Source organism: Hemicordylus capensis, chromosome 12 (genome assembly GCF_027244095.1).
Source record: "Hemicordylus capensis ecotype Gifberg chromosome 12, rHemCap1.1.pri, whole genome shotgun sequence".
NCBI lineage: Eukaryota > Metazoa > Chordata > Lepidosauria > Squamata > Cordylidae > Hemicordylus > Hemicordylus capensis.
The window spans coordinates 21,876,422-21,896,703 of record NC_069668.1 but is presented as its reverse complement, the minus strand read 5'-3'; the positions used below and the strand labels follow the sequence as shown (position 1 = coordinate 21,896,703).

The 20,282-nt window shown below is 46.5% G+C and overlaps 1 protein-coding gene across 9 annotated transcripts in view; it reads left to right on the top strand.

The window, feature by feature from the left end:
• LOC128336014 (rap1 GTPase-activating protein 2) overlaps positions 1-20,282 on the top strand; it is a 196,884-nt gene that overhangs the window by 133,761 nt on the left and 42,841 nt on the right. For all 9 annotated transcript variants that reach the window (XM_053275077.1, XM_053275072.1, XM_053275079.1 and 6 more), the window contains 3 exons: positions 18,069-18,104; positions 18,436-18,480; positions 19,401-19,433. In XM_053275077.1, coding sequence (XP_053131052.1) covers positions 18,069-18,104; positions 18,436-18,480; positions 19,401-19,433 — 114 coding nt within the window. The remainder of the gene's footprint in view (positions 1-18,068; positions 18,105-18,435; positions 18,481-19,400; positions 19,434-20,282) is intronic.

The window sequence follows — 20,282 nt, the reverse complement described above, 5'->3', positions numbered from 1 at the left end:
TCCCTGGCAGCATCTCCTGGGAAGGTGGGAAAGACCCCATCCCTGAATTTTGTAGAGTCAATGCCAATCAGTGTAGACAACCAGTGGTCTGACTCCGTTCCTATGAGTCAGACCTGGATGGGTCTTTCCCAACCCTACCTGGAAATGCTGCCAGGGATTGAACCCAGGACCTTCTGCGCCCCCATTGGTACTGCTCCCTAACATTGCCAAGTATGTTTTTACCTCTCAGATCCTACAAAATTATGCCCCTCCCCCATTGCTTTTGCCCATCCCCATTCCTTTTATTAAATTGTAACTGTATATAGCAAGCAAGCGCGCACACACACACACACACACACACGCCTGCTCTCCCTCCCTCCCACTCTCTCTGCTCTTCCAGATGTGACATACACTTAGCATAATGGTAGCATGAACATCACAGGGTGACTGTGGAGGAGGACAGGTCTATCAGAGGTCTTCATGGAGGACAGGTCTATCCATGGCTGGTGGCTATAGGCCACCTCCAGCCTCAGAGGCAGGATGCCTCTCAATAGGGAAGCAACAGCAGGAGAGAGGGCATGCCTCTGTCTCTTGCCTGTGGGCTTCCCAGAGGCATCTGGTGGGCCACCATGTGAACCAGGATGCTGGACTAGATATGTCCTTATGGCTTTGATCCCATTCCAAACTTGGTGGTGGAGGGGAAAGTGGGGAGGAGAACCCTTGCTGTGCTCTGCTCTGCTTTGTGATAGGGAAGCCTATTTCCTGCACAACCAGTTTTGGGTGTTTGGGCACACCCACGACCTGTGCAACAGCCAGTCTCTGATGCCTCCTTTAGAGAAACATTAACAAGGAGAGGTTTGGGGGCAGAGGATGGGCTGGGTGGAGGGTCGGACAGGCATCTGGCTGCAGAAGACCTCCTCCCCAAGACGGCCCCGAGCTCTGGATGTATGCCAAGCTTGCCTTGACTGGTGGAAAGAGCACCGCTTGGGAAAGATGATGGACCTCCTGAGCAGCTTTCTGGTGAGTGCTTTGCTGGGAGTGATGCAATCCGTAAAATGTCCTTTGTGTACTCCACTGAGGTCCTGGCTACACATCCCATTTGCCATCGGTTGGACCTGAAGTTTCTCCCCAGCAAAATTTGAAAGAGAAGTTCAGGTTCATGAAATGGCAGCTGGGAAAGAATTAGGGGGGTTCCATCTAAGCAATTTCTCAGATGCTTCTTCTACATTCTGTAAGAGGAAACTGGAGCATAGTTGGAACATAGGAAGCTGACTTCTACCGAGTCAGACCATTGGTCCATTTAGCTCAGGATTGTCGACACAGACTGGCAGTGGCTTCTCCAAGGTTGTGGGCAGGAGTCTCTCCCAGCCTTATCTGGAGATGCTGCCAGGGAGGGAACTTGGAACCTTCTGCATGCAAGCAGTCAGGTGCTCTTCCCATCCCCTAAGGGATATCTTCCAGTGCTGACACATGTCGCCTCCCATTCAAATGCAATCCAGGGTGGACCCTGCTTAGCAAAGGAGGCAATTGAGGCTTGCGGCCACAAGACGAGCTCTCCCTAGAATCAGCCAAATGTGTGTGCCGTTCAGGAAATAAATTCAGGGGAGTACAATGCGTGGGAATCATGAAGGGGGTAAGGAAAAACTCTGACAAGAGACCTGGGTGTCTCTGATACTCTCCAACTTAATCTGCCAGTCTCTGTGGGAAGTCTGAATAGTCTCATCTGTCCAGGTTTGGCTTACAACGCCTACTTTCCATGTAACAGCTGGAACCTGGAGAGCTTCTTATAACATGGGTCCATCTAGCTCATTTTTCAAATGTTCCAAGGGCTTTTTGGTCCATCTGAGTCTGCTCTGACTGGCAGCAGTTCTCCAAAGTTGCAGGCAGGGCCTTTCCCAGGCCTATCTGGAGATGCCACCTGGGATTGAACCTGGGACCTTCTGCGTGCAAAACAGGGGCTCTTCCACTGAGCCCCAGCCGCTAAGGGAGTCTTACAGTAGAGAGTTCTCAAATGTAGTCACCCATCTAAATGTAAACCCAGGTGAACACTGCTTAGCAAAGTCCAGCGTTCATGCAAGAACAGCGCTCCAGCCCTTGCCGGGGTGCCATTCATCAGGTAAGTTCTGATGTTCCTTCTGGGTGCAAATGGTTATGAAGCTAATGAGATGTCCCAGCACCGTGACGCTAGACTGGATCCACATTCGGTGGCATGCAAACAGGCTAATTAAGTAGTTACCAGTATACCAAAAATGTCCATGACATCCTGTTAGACTGCTACAAGGACAGGTAAGAAGAACTGTGGCGGATGTTTAGATTTCCCACCAAACTAGAAAGCCCAGCCTATCAACTCTTCAGTTTTGGAATGGCGGTTGGTTTCCTTCCTTCCCGCACTCATGACTTTGTTCTCCGACATCCCATCTTAGATAAACTGAAAGTCAATCAAAGAGCCGAGCTTGTGATGCACGTGCAAGAAGATTCCTCCCACTTCTCTACCGCGGTGGGCTTCCCAACCTGCGCAGGCTCCAGATGTTTGCTGAACTAAACTCCCATCAGCACCGGCTACCATTTCTCATGGTTGGGGGTGATGAGAGTTGTGATTCAGCAACATCTGGAAGCTCCCAAGTTGAGAACCCCACTGCTCTAATGCTCCAAGGGGTTTGTTAGTCGATCGGGTTCAGTATTGTTTGCACTGACTGACTGCAACTCTTCAAGATGTTGGCCGGCAAAGGGTTTCCCCAGTCCTTTCTCCAGGGCACTTTCCAGATTAGCCTCTCAACAGTGGCAAAATGCTCCCGTTCAGGCAAGTCGCATTTACAGTGTAAATAGCAAAGCGCCCAGCAGGGGGAGCAGTCTCGCAAAAACTAACAACCCCCTCAAACAGCAACTTTTTAACGGCGGATAGACAACGTTATAGCACTATACCACAGTGATTAATTCGAAACAAGGCACTGGAAATCTGAACAGCACCCTGCTGTCAGTGAAGGGACTGCGGTGTCACAAAACAGGAAGTGTGGAAGCACACTTCAGAGATTCGCCGTGACCCCGTTGCAGGGTCTAATCTGGGAAGCGCCCCGCATCAAGGTTTTAAATTGAGTTCAGGTGCTCCTGGCAAAGCTTCCTTATATCAAGCCAGGCCCCTGGTCCATCTAGCTCAGTATTTTATTTATTTGATTGATTGATTGATTGTTTGATTGCCTTTCCAAAAATGGCTCAGGGCGGTTTACATCAAAACAAAAAGGTTTTTGGTTTTTTTGGTTTTTTCTGTTCTGACCACCAAAGCGGAGAGCTGGTCTGGTGGCAACAAGCATGAATTGTCCCCTTAGCTAAGCAGTGTCCACCCTGGTTGCATATGAATGGGAGACTAGAAGTGTGTGCACTGGAAGAGATTCCCCTCAGGGAATAATGGGGCCACTCTGGGAGGAACAGAAGGTTCCCACTTCCCTCCCTGGCAGCATCTCCAAGATAGGGCTGAGATTCCTGCCTGCCACCTTGGAGAAGCCGCTGCCAGTCTGTGAAGACAATACTGAGCTAGATTGACCGATGGTCTGACTCAGTATATGGCAGCTTCCTATGTTACTATGCCTGCTTGTGTAATGCGAGAGTGGGTCAAGCCCGCTCTCCCCACAAAACCCCTTCCTGCTCTCCACACTGCTCATGTGGAGAGCCTATCTTGGAGATGCTGCCAGAGAGGGAACTTGGGACCTAGATGCTCCTCCCAGAGTGGAAATCTCTTCCAGTGCTCACACATCAAGTCTCCCTTTCATATGCAACCATGGTAGACCCTGCTTAGCTAAGGGGACCAGTCATTCTTGCTACCACAAGACCAGTTCTCACCCTGGGTGGCCAGATTGGCTCCACGATGGAGTTGGTTGGGGCAGTGGGGATCGGGGGTTCCTGGCCCCCACAAGTCCCAGAATAAAGGGCATTCTTTGGACCCACCCACCCCTGAGGCTTGTTGTAGCCTCCTGGTAGAGGGACTCCATGTGAGTTGCCGCAGCTGCGGCAACACATGATCAGAGAAACGGGGTTAGCAGAACGCTTGCTTTGCTTACCTCATGGGGGGCAGAATTAAGTGGGCGTGCCACCTCCTGGGCCACACAGCTCCCGGCAGTTCACACGTGTGGTGGAAACCCTTATCCTGGTTTGCAGCGCGCATGAGAATAGCCTCAGTATATGGTAGCGGCCTCGGTTCCCATGAGGGAGAGCAGGGAGGGAGCCTTGAAAAGCCTGCCTTCCCGCAGACAATGATTGTTGCTGGTCTGGATGCAGAAATCGTGCACCCGGATGTGCGGGCGTTCAAGCAAATGGGTCTAACCCCAGTTAAGAGGGTGGCTGGTTTGGCAGGTTTGCCTCCAAGGCGCCACGAGGATCAGGCTTGATCCCAGCGGTTCTCATGTGCAGGCAAGTCCTGGCTTGGCTTCGTTAGCCCACTCTGGCCTGTGCATAAGAACAACCTCGTGACATTGAGATTTGCAGATGTTAGCAAGGATGGAAATGGGGCTCTCTGGATCCTTGGCGGCTGGGAGGAACATGCCCTTTTAGAGCATTGCTGAAACATCAAGGAAGCGGGCTGCTTTTCCAGGGAAGCTGAAAGGAGAAGGCCGTGCTTCCTGCAAAGTTTGGATCTGATAAATTCAGTATTTATAGTACGTTGTTGGCATTAATAACCACAAGACCGGCTGGGCCTGTTTGAAGTGAATAGCCGAGATTGGCTGGCATGTGGGCATTGCTTCACGCAGGACAGCTAGAGACAGTCGCTTGTGCAATACCGCTTTTGGGTGGCTCATGTTTTGCCGTTCTCTGCATTTCCACAAGCTGTGAGATGCTGAAACCATCCCCAACTGTTGCAAACTGATAAGTCTTACAGCCGTACCTTTGTCTCAGCTGAAACTTCAGAAGCAGAATCTTCAAGTGGTCATTTCGGATTCCTGCACAAACATGTTGTTTTTGATCGGGCAGTTGTTTAAAAATACCCTTTTTAAAACAAATGCATTTTTCCAGTGCAGTGCACTATAAACGATGGAGGAAGCAGACAAAGAGACATTGCAGTAGCACCCTTTTCTATAATCTACGTAAAAAGCTATTGAAATGTGGGCACGAAGTGTGAGTTTTCTTTGCCTGTCTTCTCTTGCCTTGCCAGGTCTCAAACTGCATCTCTGTGGGATGATGGAACTATATTTATTTATTTGATTGATTGATTGATTGATTGATTGATTTCTATACCGCCCTTCCAAAAATGGCTCAGGGCAGTTTACAGAGAGAAATAATAAATAAAACAGATGAATCCCTGTCCCCAAAGGGCTCACAATCCATCATCCACAGGAACATAGGAAGCTGCCTTCTACTGAGTCAGACTCTTGGTCGATCTAGCTCAGGATTGTCCACACAGATTGGCAGCGGCTTCTCCGAGGTTGCAGGCAGGAATCTCTCTCAGCCCGATCTTGGAGATGCTGCCAGGGAGGGAACTTGAAACCTCCTTCTCTTCCCAGACTCGCCCCATCCCCTGAGGGGAATATTTTACAGCGTGCCAGAGTTTCCCATTCAAATGCAAACCAGGGTGGACCCTGCTTAGCAAAGAGGATAAGTCATGCTTCCTACCCCAAGACCAGCTCACCTCCTCCAATGAACTCTCCTCATTGGGATGGAAAAGCCAATCTTGCAGTAGCGATCATGAACTGTCAGCTTTGCTAAGCACGCTTTGCCTTGGTTTGTATTCGGGATCCATGTGAGCACTGTTTGCTGTAAGATTATATGTCAAGAAGGATGCTCAGTAGTAGAGTGTCTGCTTTTCATGCAGGAGGTCCCAGGTTCACTCCCTGGCAGCATCTCCAGGTAGATATAGTCCGAGCAGACAATACTGAGCTAGATAGACCAATAGTCTGATTCAATATAAGTTCCTATGTTCCTCTCCCTCATCACAATGGCCAGTGATGATGGACTTGCAGACCAATATCTGCAGGAGGGCCAGAGTTGAGACCCCTGGCCTAGTGGGGTCTCAAACTCAGCCATCATGGCAACCCAAATGTCAACTGCTTTACCTCCCCAGGAGAATTAGGCCCAGCCACCTAATCTCACCCAGATGTCCAGTGGCTGGCTGCTTACTTCTTTCATTGCCAGGCAAGGCGCTCATGCATGGTTTGGTGCAGGGATTCTCAACGTTGGGTCCTCAGATGTTATTGGACTTCAACTCCCATAATCTCCAGCCAAAGGCCACTGGGGCTGGCGATTATGGGAGTTGAAGTCCAATAACATCGCTAGGAAAAAGTTTGGAGTGGGAGAAGAACTGGACAGGAAGAGGGGCTTTCTGTCATATTCCCCACTTCCTTTTACTCTGAGGAAGAAAACCCTGAGGTCATTCACACAATCAAAACCTGTGTTCTACACAGGTTTGGGAGCTTTGTGTGCTCCCAATTTTCAGTTGTGTGGAAGCAAGGTAAGGGGGAAACCTGGGTAGCTATTCACACAGTCACTTCTACCCAGGTTTTGCTCCTACCTTGCTTCCACACAACCGAAAATTGGGAGCACATAAAGCTCCCAAACCTGTGTAGAACACAGGTTTTGATTGTGTGAATGACCTCTAGAAGTGTGAGCACTGGAAGATCTTCCCCTCAGGGGATGGAGCCACTCTAGGAGGAGCATCGAGATTCCAAGTTCTCTACCTGGCAGCATCTCCAAGATAGGGCTGAGAGAGACTCCTGCCTGCAAACTCGGAAAAGCCGCTGCCAGTCTGGATTGACAATAATGAGCTAGGTGGACCGATTGTCTGACTCAGTATATGGCAGCTTCCACAGCTCACAAACCCAGGTAGAACACCGTTCTTGATTGTGTGAATGACCTCCCTGTTTGTTCAGTAGGAATGCCCCCATATTTGACATGGGCTCTGGACGCAGCTGGGCAGCTTGTCTATGTTTTTAAGGAGAAGGTCAGCTTCCTGAGAAGAGAAGCTCCAATCAAATTGCCCTGCTATTACTAGACAAAGGATATGAAATTGACAATGACTGGAAAATTTAAAGCGTGATACAATAATCTTGTTTAGTTGGGCAGGCTTGCTGGAACCTTGCTACTCATTAGCCTAATAGCCTGTGTCTGTCTTTGCTCTGGCCTGTGGCTTCTATTTTCTGGTGAGATGCTTTGTTTCGGTCTACATTATTGGGTGTGGTTTTCTCAACTGCTGCAATCTCTGCCTTTATGGTATTTCCTGTCCTCGGCCAGTTCAAATTTCCATCAGTAGGCTTACCTCCTAAAATTTCACAGGGACACACATTCCATTCTAACACATTTCACGGGGACACACGTTCCATTCTAACACTGAAGTCTCTCTGTTCTATCTTCTGTAGGCTGTATTTATTCATTTTAAAATATCTGTCTTTGCTATACCTTTCCCTATTAAAAGAAGCACCAAGTGACTTCCAATAGATGCAAATGCAAACAAGAAAAATATAATGTGGAAATAAAATTTAAAAACCAACAGCCCACACTCAAAATCAATATAAATGCAACAATCTGAAAGGACAAGTTTCATGGCAAAGTGAAGGAGAAGATTAACCACACCCAATAACGTTAAAGGTTTTAATTTAGAAAAAAAGATGACATGACAGAGGTCTACAAAATTATCCCATGAAACTTATTGACAGGAAGTTTAGAACATAGGAACGTAGGAAGCTGCCATATACTGAGTCAGACCATAGGTACATCTAGCTTGGGATTGTCTACACAGACTGGCAGCAGCTTCTCCAAGGTTGCAGGCAGGAATCTCTCTCAGCCCTATCTTGGAGATGCTGCCAGGGAAGGAACTTGGAACCTAGACGCTCTTCCCAGAGCAGCCTCATCCCCTCAGGGGAATCGCTTCCAGTGCTTACACATGGAGTCTCCCTTTCATATGTAACCAGGGTGGATCCTGCTTAGCGAATGGGACAAGTCATGCTTGCTACCACAAGACCAGCTCTCCTCTCCTTTTGAAAAAGGAAGTAATTTTCTACACAGTGCATAAGTAACCTATGGAATTCTCTGGTAGCAAGTATGACGTGTCTCCTTGGCTAAGCAGGGTCCACCCTGGTTGCATATGAATGGGAGACTAGGAGTGTAAGATATTCCCCTCAGTGGATGGGGCCGCTCTAGGAAGAGCAGAAGGCTCCAAGTTCCCTCCCTGGCAGCATCTCCAAGAGAGGGCTGAGAGAGACTCCTGCCTGCAACTTTGGAGAAGCCACTGCCAGTCTGTGAAGACAATCCTGAGCTAGATAGTCCAATTTTCTGACTCAGTATATGGCAGCTTCATAGGTTCCTCTGCCACGAGATGTGGCGATGGCCACCAGCTTGAATGGCTTTAAAAGGGGCTTCGACAACTTCCTGGAGGGCAGGGTTATTAGTCTGGTGGCTGTAGGCCACCTCAGAGGTAAGATGCTTCTAAATACCAGTTGCAGGTGAGCAACAGCAGGAGAGCGGGCATGTCCTGATCTCTTGCCTGTGGGCTTCTCAGAGGCATCTGGTGGGCCACTGTGGGAAACAGGATGCTGGACTAGAGAGATTTCCTTGGGCCTGATCCAGCAGAGCTGTTCTTAAGCAGAAGAACAAAAAGTGAGGCAGTGTCGTCCTTCTCCTGTACCTTCTTTGTGGCACCCTGCCTCTCCACTGCTGCCTCTTTGTCCTAGGGCACACCTCCCTTCCTGCTGGACTGGTTATGAAAAGGGGGAGGGCGTAGAAGAGGAATTGCGAAAACAGTAGTCGAGTATATTGGAGATGCTTTCAAGACACTCCGTACCTTTTAGACTGTTTCAGTGAGAAATGTTGGCGATGGAAATGATTGGAAAGGAACTGAATGTAGTGGTAGCATTCTAGTTGTTTCCTCCGCGGTGCCCCACTTGTCACTGCAGTGCTCCGTGGCATGCCGACACAAGGCTACGTGGGGCACGGTCTAAAAAAGAACACAGAGAACAGCAGCTGCTAGCTCCAATCTGTTCCTGCTGCTGACAGTCTTCCAGGAATGGCAGTCTTCCACTCTTGTGGTGAGGAGACACGAGCAAGCATGAATGGTTCCTTTTGCTAAGCAGGGTCTGCCCTGGTTTGCTTTTGAACGGGAGACTACAAGTGGGAGCCCTGTAAAATGTTCTGCTTCGGGGATGGGGCCGCTCTGGGAAGAGCACCTGCCTGCTTGCATGCAGAAGGTCCTACGTCCCCTCCTTGGCGGCATCTCCAAATAGGGCAGAGAGACTCCTGCCTGCCACTTTGGAGAGGCTGCTGCCAGCCTGGGTAGACAATCCTGAACTATATGGTCTGAATTGGTTTGACTGCTATATGACCCATACGGCAGCTTCTTGTGTTCCTCTTATGGTGGGGGTGTATGGCAGGCCCCTCTATGACAGGTGCCTGCCAAGGGCCCCCTGCAGACCTAGAGCAAGGACCTGTACCCATTATGCTCTTATATCTTTTGGCTTTGCCAAAACTCTTTCACTTTTGTGCTGTTCCTCTTTTTGTGTTTTGTTTGAGCACTTTCTCACGGGCAGCATGACATCATCATCACTATCATCATCATTATTATTAATTCGATTTCTATACTGCCCTTCCAAAAATGGCAGGGCAGTTTGCACAGAGAAATAACAAATAAATAAACAAGATGGCTCCCTGTCCCCAAAGGGCTCACAATCTAAAAAGAAACATAAGAGAGACCCCAGCAACAGTCACTGGAGGTCCTGTGCTGGGGCTGAACAGGGCCGGTTACTCACCCCCTGCTCAATAAAGAGAATCACCACTTTGAAAAGGTACCTCTTTGCTCATCCGTGCTGGCAGCTCCAAGGGTTGGGGGTGCCGGGACGCGTCGCCCCCTGTGGCTCAAACAATGCATCGCATGAGTGTGCAGTGCATTATGGGGACACACAGCCCCGAGTCTGCTAGCTGTGGCTGCTTGCAGCAGCAGCTGAAAGAAGATCTGGAAAACGGAATTAAGGTATCGCCCGCTTCCTTATCCTCATTTTCAAGGGAGGCTCCATCGACGGTTTTGCCGCCGGGATCAAGCCCGATCCTGGTAGTTCACACAATCGTGCAAAACCGGTTTTGCACACGCATATGAATAGCCTCCTTTATATTTTGCTTGCTACTGCTAACTGAGAACTCCTTTCTGGATGCATACAATGCATCCGTAATGTTTAGGGCACAGGTCATTGCTGCTATAACTGCCGTGGTTTGGAGAGAATTGCCTAATGGGCACAATTTGCTTCAAAGCGGCCTGAGGCACGTGCAGAAGTCTTTATGGTACTGATGTGAATACCGGTTCGTCCCTGGGTCCGCCTTTTAGCCAATCAAACAGACTCAGTGGGAATCAATTAGAGGTATTTAATTGCTACTGCAGATAGCAAGGTAAATCAATGGGCTATCGCTCTGCATTGAATACAAATTGGTTATAGGTGCATCTTACATTTATACAAACAATCTGAATGATGCTGACACCCCAGACATAGCATACGTGGCAACAAAATGGTGGACTAAGTATCTAGTACGCATGCGAATGATTCATTGTTCATCTGGTGATCACTCCTTATTTGGTTACATCCTGTTTTCTAAACTGTCCTGTGAGAACCAAGTTTCTTTAGATACTTTTTAGTGGAGAGAGATAATGACGTTGATCATGAGAGGCCTTGATGGCTCTGAGCCGAGCTGGGCTGGGCTGGGGTTACTTTAAGTTAGAATTAGGTTTTCTAAGTAAAATGGAGTTGCTTTGGTTTTCTAAAACACATCAATTCCCCCCTGAAATACTGTATCATCCTGAATCTTCAGGATATATGGGTTTGTAAGGGTACAGCTATATATATGGGTCTTACATTATGGCAAGGTTTAAAGGTTCTCATAAACACTTGGATTAAAGCTGGAATATGTTATAAGCAGCAACATGTGATTAGCAATAAAAGGAAATACATGCTATAACTAGAATCACCTTCCTTGCCCATCAATCAATAGGCTTTCCATATTAGTTAAATGAAAGTTCTAACTGTTGGAAATATTAATAAAAGTTCTTTTCTAACACATAAACTTCTAATCTTGGAAATATAAAAGGAAATATAGTTCTGTGTTTTGTGTAGCTAAAGGATTTGGGATATATGTGGTTTTGGGATGCCTTAAGCATTACAGAAATAGTAGGTGCTGAATGGGCTGTACGTATGGCAATAAAACTAGATACATTGCATACAACATCCTAGAGCTACAAACATAATTATTATAATTCTATACATCACCCACACATATCCTTAACCACCCATATCTGGCATGATTTGATACAGAAAAAAGTTTTATACATAACAGTAAGGTGTACATATAAAGATCATACAACTTATAGCAAGCAACATTGTTTTAACCCATCTTTATCCCAAATAAGTAACAATAACAGTCTAGCAATGTGGAACCAGGTGCTTCTGGCAATTAATGGGTTATCAGCTTGTGGAAAGCGATAGCAATGACAAGTCATGTACAACCACATTGATTAAATACAAGTGTCCATAAAATTAGCAGGTAAAGCTTGGGATGGCTTAATGTTTTAGAGCACAAAAGGGACCAGTCACTTGGGGATAGGTGCAGACTTTCAGGTAAATGCTTTGGTTGAAAACAATGAGATGATTGGCACAATATGTAAGTGAAACAAGTGAGGTCCATGTCATCACAGCACAAGAGATAGCAGGGTTTTCAACATAATGATAGCGCATAGTCGTTACAAGAAAGTAATATAAGAAAGTGGTGTAAATCATCAACTCCCACCCCCCTTAGTGTCCTCTAAAGTCTGTCATGGCCAAAAAGGAAGCCATGGAGAGCTTTAGAATTCAAAATCTAAAAGTCCTTGGTAAGAAAAACATTTTAGTCCTTCAGTTGAGAACCAAATGCTCTTGTAAAACGTTGCAGGATTTTGGCTATCCTGGATGTTCTCTGAATCTGAAATAGTGTCTTTGGCAGAATTTGAAATAGTGTCCTTGGCAAGGTATCTTACCCAGGTAGGATGGTTCCAGGGCTTCACAGCTTAGGGAAATGCTGTTGCATGTATGACTCCAGAGAAAAGTGAACAATTTGGCTTGCTTGTTTGTTGTCTATTCCTCTCCTACAGCACTTAGGAGCAGGAAGATGAACTGTGCATTAGGCCCTCTTCTTTGAACACAGGACAGGGTAGCAGATGAACGTCCTGTCACCATTGGGTTGGGCTGGAACTGCAGATAGGGACTGCCCTCTGGTAGCTGCTGCTGCTGCTGCTGGTTAGTTTTCCTGGGTCACTGTTGATGGAGACTCCCTTGGGATCACATTCTGGCGATGGATCCAGGTATTCCTTCAATCTGGGGAGGACCAATCCTTCTTGGAAAGACAGTTCAAGGCACTGTTGGTTGCAAACCTGTTTACTTGAGAGAAAGACAGGCAAGTGAGTTGCCAATTCCCTCCCCCACCATGTAGGGACAGCATCCTGAGACTAAGTCTCTGGGTGCTAACCATCAGCACAAAAGGAAATCAAGTTTTCAAGGCAAATAATACAAAGGATGGATAAAACCTGAGGCTATTTTCAATTTGGTCTTTTGGAAAAAAAATTTCTTCCCCCCCCCCATTTTATATTTTTGTTTCCCTGCTTGCCCTGGGCCCCTCTTCCCCGAAGACCAGAACAGGGATGATGTCCTCATTTAAGGCTTGGTGGCTTGTGTTGTAGGCTGGTTTCTGATCATGAGAACAAAACAGCAATCCTGGGCAAAAGCAAAGCAATAAAGTCAAAAAGAAAAAGGCATTCACATTTTTCACCCCACTTGTGAGTTTGGGGTTTTGAGGAGGCATTAAATCCTTTCAGGTCAAGCATAGTCATTGCTAACAAAGTCCTGTTTCCATGTGGCATCTCACATTCTCTTCTGTATCCTGTTCTTCCTCCTTACAACAACCCTGTGAGGCAGGCCATATCGTTTGAGTGGAAGGCTCTGTGTCACCTAGCAAGTATCATGGCTGAATGAGGATTTGGACTCGGGTTTTCCCGGTCCTAGTCCAGCACTCTAACCACTGCACTACGTTGGCTGACAATCATACTTACAGGCCTTTGTCAGGGCAATCAATCTCCATAGTTGTGGTGTCCCAGTTCTCCATCTTTAGCCTCATAATTAACCAGTCACTGATGGATACAAGTTTGGGTTTGACATTTCTGTAAAGCGAAAACAACCTCTCGAGACAAGGAAAAAGATAGCCCACACAGGTAAAGTCAATCCCTGCCCTCTGTCTACCCACAACTTGGGCATTACCTGACTTGGCATGTCCAGTGAGATACTATACCTTGGTAAAGTAGGATTGTTTACTACACAAATTACACAGGCTGTTGCCACATGTTCTGCAAAAGGGTACATCCAAGAGGCACAAAAGTGTCTTTGTATTGACTAGGAAAAACCAAAGGATTGGTTCTGCAAGAATTCCACATCCATCTGCTGTTCTTTACCAGCCATCCTCTTCTAAGTGCGCCCCCCTGCTGTGGTGCAAAGTCGATGTCCTTTTTCTGAATATGTGGGGGGGTGTGCCAAGATAGTTAGCACAGGAATCAAAGATGCTTGGAAACAGGAATAGAAGGAGCAGCGGTTTTAACTGCAGCATCTGCCATCCAATTACTCTTTGTCACTGGGTCATTTCCCTCTGGTAGCCTCTGCTATGGATGACTGCAACCTCTTCTAGTAGTGTAACAGCAGTCTAGCGTTCTGATATCTGTGTCCCATACTTTACTTCCTTGTTTCCCACTGTTAAAATCTTCTTTCTTTCCAAGTGGCCCCATGAGTTGTGTAAAAATTACCTTGAAGGTGATGAGCTCTGCAAGCTGTGCTGAGATACCTGGAGAAAGAGATTTCACCGCCAAAACTTCATGGTCAGTCACTACTCCATAGCCAGCTTACGTTGTCCATCTTACATGAAGCTGCGTCTGCATTTTGGAGAGGTTCATCTTTAAGATCAGGACGGCTTGGCATAGATGCAGTCCACAGCTTGCAAGCAATTATGTTCTTGGTCTTCTGTAGGCTCAAAAGGAAGTAAAGTAGCTGGATTAAGAACAAAAGTAGTAGCCATGGAAACCCTAGGATTCCCCACCAAAGTCAAATGGTATTTGGTCATGTGTGAGGGAGTCAGCCATCTATTGCCCCAGACTAATCCCCTTTAGCTGGGACGTTTATAAGGTGAATTGCAAACCGGTACTTTGGAACTCCCTGCCACTTGCAGGAGTGATAAAACCAAAATTTCTCATTTCTTCAAATCTTCCGTCTGGGTTCTGGAATTTGAAGGTTCAACTACTGTGAAGGCAAAGGCAGGGCTGGCGGTGAGACAAATTTAAAACTTAAGCCGTAGACCATTTGACAATACTCTCAGTTTACATCAAATTCAGCTAGCAGAAATGTTGCATAGATACTACAGAAATATAAAACAATAACTCAATTTGACTATTTGACTTTAAATTTCCCCCCCCCTTTTTTTTTTGGTCTCACCCACAATAACAAACTGCTGTTCAGAGAACGTCCCTCCTCAGGTGGGCAGAGTTATCATCATTTACCGGGAACCTACTATAGTTGGAAGAAACAGGCGAGGGGAGAATTTCCAGTTTGGGCTCCATGAATTCGACCGACTCCATGTTGGAGACACTTTCCCATGTACAGTCTATACAGAGAAACTTAAACAAAGTTAGAGGAAACTAAGAGCCCCCCCTTTCTCTCTTGCCAAGGAGATGTGCCTGCTTAGTGTATCTATACACTTACACAAAGCTTTCCCATATACAGTCTCCCTTTAGCTCAAGAAAGTATCACAGGCTTGTAGTTCCACAAAAGTTAGCAAAATAGTGTAAAATAACATTTGGCAAAAATAATTGCATCTGAATGACAGAGACAACACAGTCAATTTGATATTAGAATGAATGAAATACAGCTTGCTCCTATGCCTAATGCATTCAGCCAGCCATAAGCAGCACTTTTGCAGAGGTGGGAAGATTCAGCCCTCCAGTTGGCCAGCTGGAACTGCTGGAAGTTCCCCTTTGTTACTCAGGCCATGACCAATTTTATGTTCAATTAATATAATAACTGTGAATTTTGGAATTCAGTGTCAGAGCAAGTTTGGTCTGGAACAGTTTACAGAAAAAACAACAACATGTCACTAGAATAAATACATTCACAAATACAAGAGAATAAACAGAATAATTACAACTGAAACCTCATCTTCACAGAGATGAGCTATAAGATTGATGCAGGTTGAATTTCTACACAGAACCAGAGCTTTGGGCTCCCGTTCAGAAACATGCACACACACACACAGAGGCTTGTCTTGTGTATTTCACAGAACAAGGACTAAACAAAAGAAATTCCATGAGTCACAAAGAATTTTATAACATTTTCAATATGTTAGCCATAAACTCAGTTAGAAAGTAGCTTAAATAGAACAAACTTATCACAGTCATCTTAAGAAACAATCTGTAATTCCATATTACTTCCCACATCACAATCTTATAACTTACTGGTGCTTTTCAATCAATTTTCTTTTTTGTTGTTGTTAACAATCTCCAACCAAAATCCTTTCATGTCTCCTTCTAGGTTCCCCCCCCCCCCTTTTCTCTGCAATTCCCATATGCATTCCTTCAAAACTCCATTTTCTTTCCACTTCTCCAACTGCAAGCAGTTGAAGAGAGAGGGGAGGGGGGAAGAGAACAAAGGCAGCCTTTTGTTCGGAGAAACTTTTTGCAGCAAGAACAGTGTTATCTTTTGGCTTGGTTACAACAGGACAGTGGCAGAGACTGTTTGCAGACTGTTTGCAACACAAGGGCAAAGCTTGGAAACAGAACACAGAGACAACATGATTTTAGCAAAAGACAATCATTCTTTTCCTCTTTAATACTTTCTTCAGTTCCCTTGTTCTCCATGGGTTGGAGAGGAGAAGCTGCTTGGAGCACTTGCTATTTCTACTCCCCATAGTCCCCCCCCCCTCGTTTGCTCGTGCTTGCGCCGTTTATTTTTGACTCAAAGTTGCCCCTCCCTTGGGCTTTTGGCTTAAGTTGCCCCTCTCTTGGGCAGTAAGCTTAAGATTGCCCCTCTTGGGCAGCCCTTCTTCGGCTGTTGGGTAGCCCTTCTTCGGCTGTAAGATTTTCCCCCTTGCTTGGGCTGAAGATTGCCCCTGCCTGGGCTTTTTCCCGTTTGCCCCTCTACGGGCTGAGTACTCACCAAAAGACATATTTGGATTTCACTCTCTCACTCACTCACTCTCTCTGTTCACACTTTCATTCACTCTTGCCTCGATTCCCAGATGTGGCACGTTGTGATGACTGGCGCGTCCTGGGCCCATGAGAATCCTCCACAGACAAAAGCTGTGGGGCGCGCTGGATCTCATTGTCCCGTGACGGGTCAGACTGTCCACCCAGAGTCACATCCGACTGTCACGGCACCAAATTGATGTGAATACCGGTTCGTCCCTGGGTCCGCCTTTTAGCCAATCAAACAGACTCAGTGGGAATCAATTAGAGGTATTTAATTGCTACTGCAGATAGCAAGGTAAATCAATGGGCTATCGCTCTGCATTGAATACAAATTGGTTATAGGTGCATCTTACATTTATACAAACAATCTGAATGATGCTGACACCCCAGACATAGCATACGTGGCAACAAAATGGTGGACTAAGTATCTAGTACGCATGCGAATGATTCATTGTTCATCTGGTGATCACTCCTTATTTGGTTACATCCTGTTTTCTAAACTGTCCTGTGAGAACCAAGTTTCTTTAGATACTTTTTAGTGGAGAGAGATAATGACGTTGATCATGAGAGGCCTTGATGGCTCTGAGCCGAGCTGGGCTGGGCTGGGGTTACTTTAAGTTAGAATTAGGTTTTCTAAGTAAAATGGAGTTGCTTTGGTTAACCGGTTTTGCACACGCATATGAATAGCCTCCTTTATATTTTGCTTGCTACTGCTAACTGAGAACTCCTTTCTGGATGCATACAATGCATCCGTAATGTTTAGGGCGCAGGTCATTGCTGCTATAACTGCCGTGGTTTGGAGAGAATTGCCTAATGGGCACAATTTGCTTCAAAGCGACCTGAGGCACGTGCAGAAGTCTTTATGGTACTAGGGTTGCCAGCTTAGGGAGGAGAGCAGGTTTTGTGGTCGCAAGCATGAACTTGTTGCTAAGCAGGGTCTGCCCTGGAGTGCATTTGAATGGGAGACTACATGTGAGCAGTGTAAGATCTCCCCCTAAGGGAAGAACATCTGTCTGCTTGCGTGCAAATTGCAGAAGGTTCCAAGTTCCCTCCCTGGCAGCATCTCCAAGATAGGGCGGCACACTAGCAGAAAAACAAGGTTAACTGAGCACTCACTCTGTTAATCTCATTTAAGGGGAGGGGAAATTAGGCCGGCTGGCCGCCTTGAAACCACTGGGCTCACCTGGTGGTTCTGACAATCACCCGGAAGCAGGCTAGGCTCCCTTTGCCCGCTTTCTGGTGACTGTCAGAATAGCTTCAGAGTCAAAGTTGAGAAGAATCAGAAAGGCAGTCAAGAAGGCAGAGTTGGTGCTGTGGAGAACTGTGGTGGTGGTGGTGGTGATGATGATGATGATGATGATGATGAAGAGGAGATGCCACCGTGCCACTACTGGGGGCCGCACGTCACGGCAACCGGGCTAGTCTTCCTTAGCCTGGTTTCTACAGCACATGAGAATAGCCTCAATGAGTTTCAAAGCTGAATGAGGATTTGAACTCAGGTCTCCCTGATCTAAGCAACACTCTAACCACTACACCACACTGGCTCTGAATCATCTCATGTTGACATCCCACGTCAGCTCAAAGGGCTCGTACGTCATCAGGTGATGATCGCCCAGGTCCAAATCAGCACTCTGCGCTGACAAGGTTTCAGATGACACTCCCTTCAGAAAGCTGGAAGCAAATATGTCTGCATTCATACTGGTGATTGGTGTTCATATTGGTGAACTTACCTTTGCTGTATTTGCTTCTATGTCCATTAAAATCCTATTTAACACGGGGGAGGGGGGATCCATTAAAATGTTGTTTTTAATGGAATATGTTGGTGTCAAAAGCTGTCTGTATTTAGGATAGCACATTAACAATACTTTCTTTTTTCTCTCCCCAGTCTGCAGAGTTCTTTGAAATGCTGGAAAAAATGCAGGTATGTGATAGTGAGACAGCAGCCTCCTTGTAATTTCCTCCCTCCTTGGACTATGAGGATATATTTGGTGGGTGCCTGAGAAATAGAGAGCAGGGAGGTGCTATGGAGGGAGCTGTTCTTCCCCCACTAAGGCTCCATGCCATGGAAATAATAATCACCTCTTGATTTCTGTGGAGCAAATTATTATGAGCACAGGAGCAGGCCAGTTTGCCTTTTTCTGGTCAGTTGGTGAGCCTGTCCCAGGGCTGAATCTCTAGGACTGTACGTTCAGATCCTCTGAAATGTGTTCTATAATAATTGGCCTAACTACTTTTTTTTTTCCCCCAACTAGGGGCCAAAATTAGAAGAACAAAGGAGTGGAAGCCAGAAAAATAAGGTGCGTTCCAGCACAAGATCTTAGCTGGCTACTAATGTAGATCAGACTTTCCCCTTTGCTATTCTCTCTGTTGATAATGTTGATAATGGAAAAGATTATTCTGCAGCTCCCAGGCCTAATACAGGCTGGCAGTAGCGTCCCAAATGCTTCAGTGTCATGGAAAGGTGTCCCATTATGGAGAACGAGTCCCTCTCTCTCACTCTCCTATTAATCAACAATGCCACACCTAATTTGTATCATTACCCATCATGTACACACACACACACACACACACACCATATGGCAGTTCCCAAACTTTCAACTAGGGACCAAAATGAGAAGAACAAAGGAGTGGACGCCAGAAAAATAAGGTTTGTTTCTGCCCTCATGAGCTGAAGTGTGGCACTTTTCTGACCTCCCTTAACTCTGCCCCATATGAGCTGAAGTGTCCAAAGAGGGGGCAGATTTCCAGGAGCATTGATGTTCTCTTTGGTAAGCTTCTCGGCCAATCCTTGCTTTACTAACCACAGTAATAGGGCTGGCGGAGACCGGAAGGGTTGCAGCTATTGTTGAAACCGAGGCTCCGATTAAAAATGCAGGGAGTGCCCTTAATCCAGTTTTCTCTCTTGCTTCCTCTCTTCTGGGCGGAACTTTTCCAAAGATTTGCCTCTCCAAATGTGTCGCTGCAGAGCTTATCCTGATAAACAAGAGGGCTACGGGGTGCGTTGTGCTTGCATTCTCAGCTGCTAGAATGCAAAAAATAAAAAAATAAAAATAAATAATTCAGCTGGCAGTTTATTATGGCCAGTCGTCTTTTAATCTGCAAAGTACTCTAAAACCATAGTTGTGTGTATCCTCGCAACAAAGAAAGAGAGGGCGGCTTCTCTGATGCGAAATGTCGTTTGTGGTTGAATGAATGGTATTGTTTTCTTCCTTTGCAGGAGGATTACATCCCCTATCCCAGCATCGATGAGGTAGGTGCTTGAGAGAGGGAGAGATCTGGCATGATATCTGAAGCCTGTTGATTGAGGGCCCTCTATGCAGTAGGGAGTTTGGCCATGCATCGTGGTGCTATTGCTCTGACTGCAGTTCTCTGCAATACTTCCCCCCCATATTTTTCACAGTATTGTTAGAAGAGTGGGCTGCCATTTGACTGCCATCCTCATGCATGGATGGATGACGTCCCACGTCCGATCCCTGCCATCCTTCCAGCTGTTTAGTGAAAGGGCAGAAAGAGCTGTGCACGCCGAGAGGTCATCCTGGTCATTCCTTCTCTTCTCCTCCTTGATGGCCTTGCATTTCTCCTGGACTCCTCCTGGACTGGGCAAAGGGGCATCTTTTAAAAGAGTGGCTGTCTTCTAGTGGAGGGCGGGGGAGAGCAACAATCCCTATTCAGCCCTCCCAGTTGCTGTTACTGGTTGTGTTTCCTTTTAGATGCTGAGTCCCTTTGGAATAGGGAACCATCTCCAGGCCTTCTTGGGCACACAGGTTAGGGTTAGCCTGGGCCAAGTAGAGTCCCCCTTCTCCATAGCTTGTAAATCAAATAGATATTGCTTCACCTATTTATGGTACTTCGAACTGAGAAGCTAAGAATAGCTTCTCTTGCAGAATGGGAGAACTAAAGCAAGGGCATTCCTAGAAGCAGAAATGGATTCTGCTTCTCTAATCTCCAGCCTATTGAAGACCTCACTTGTTTTGTATGCAGATGTGAGATGTATCTTCATGCCAACTATATCCACCCATATATATCCATCCACCTCAAAGATCGGACAAGCTGCTGCTATTCTAAACGCATCACATCACAGCAAAATGCGTTGGCCAAA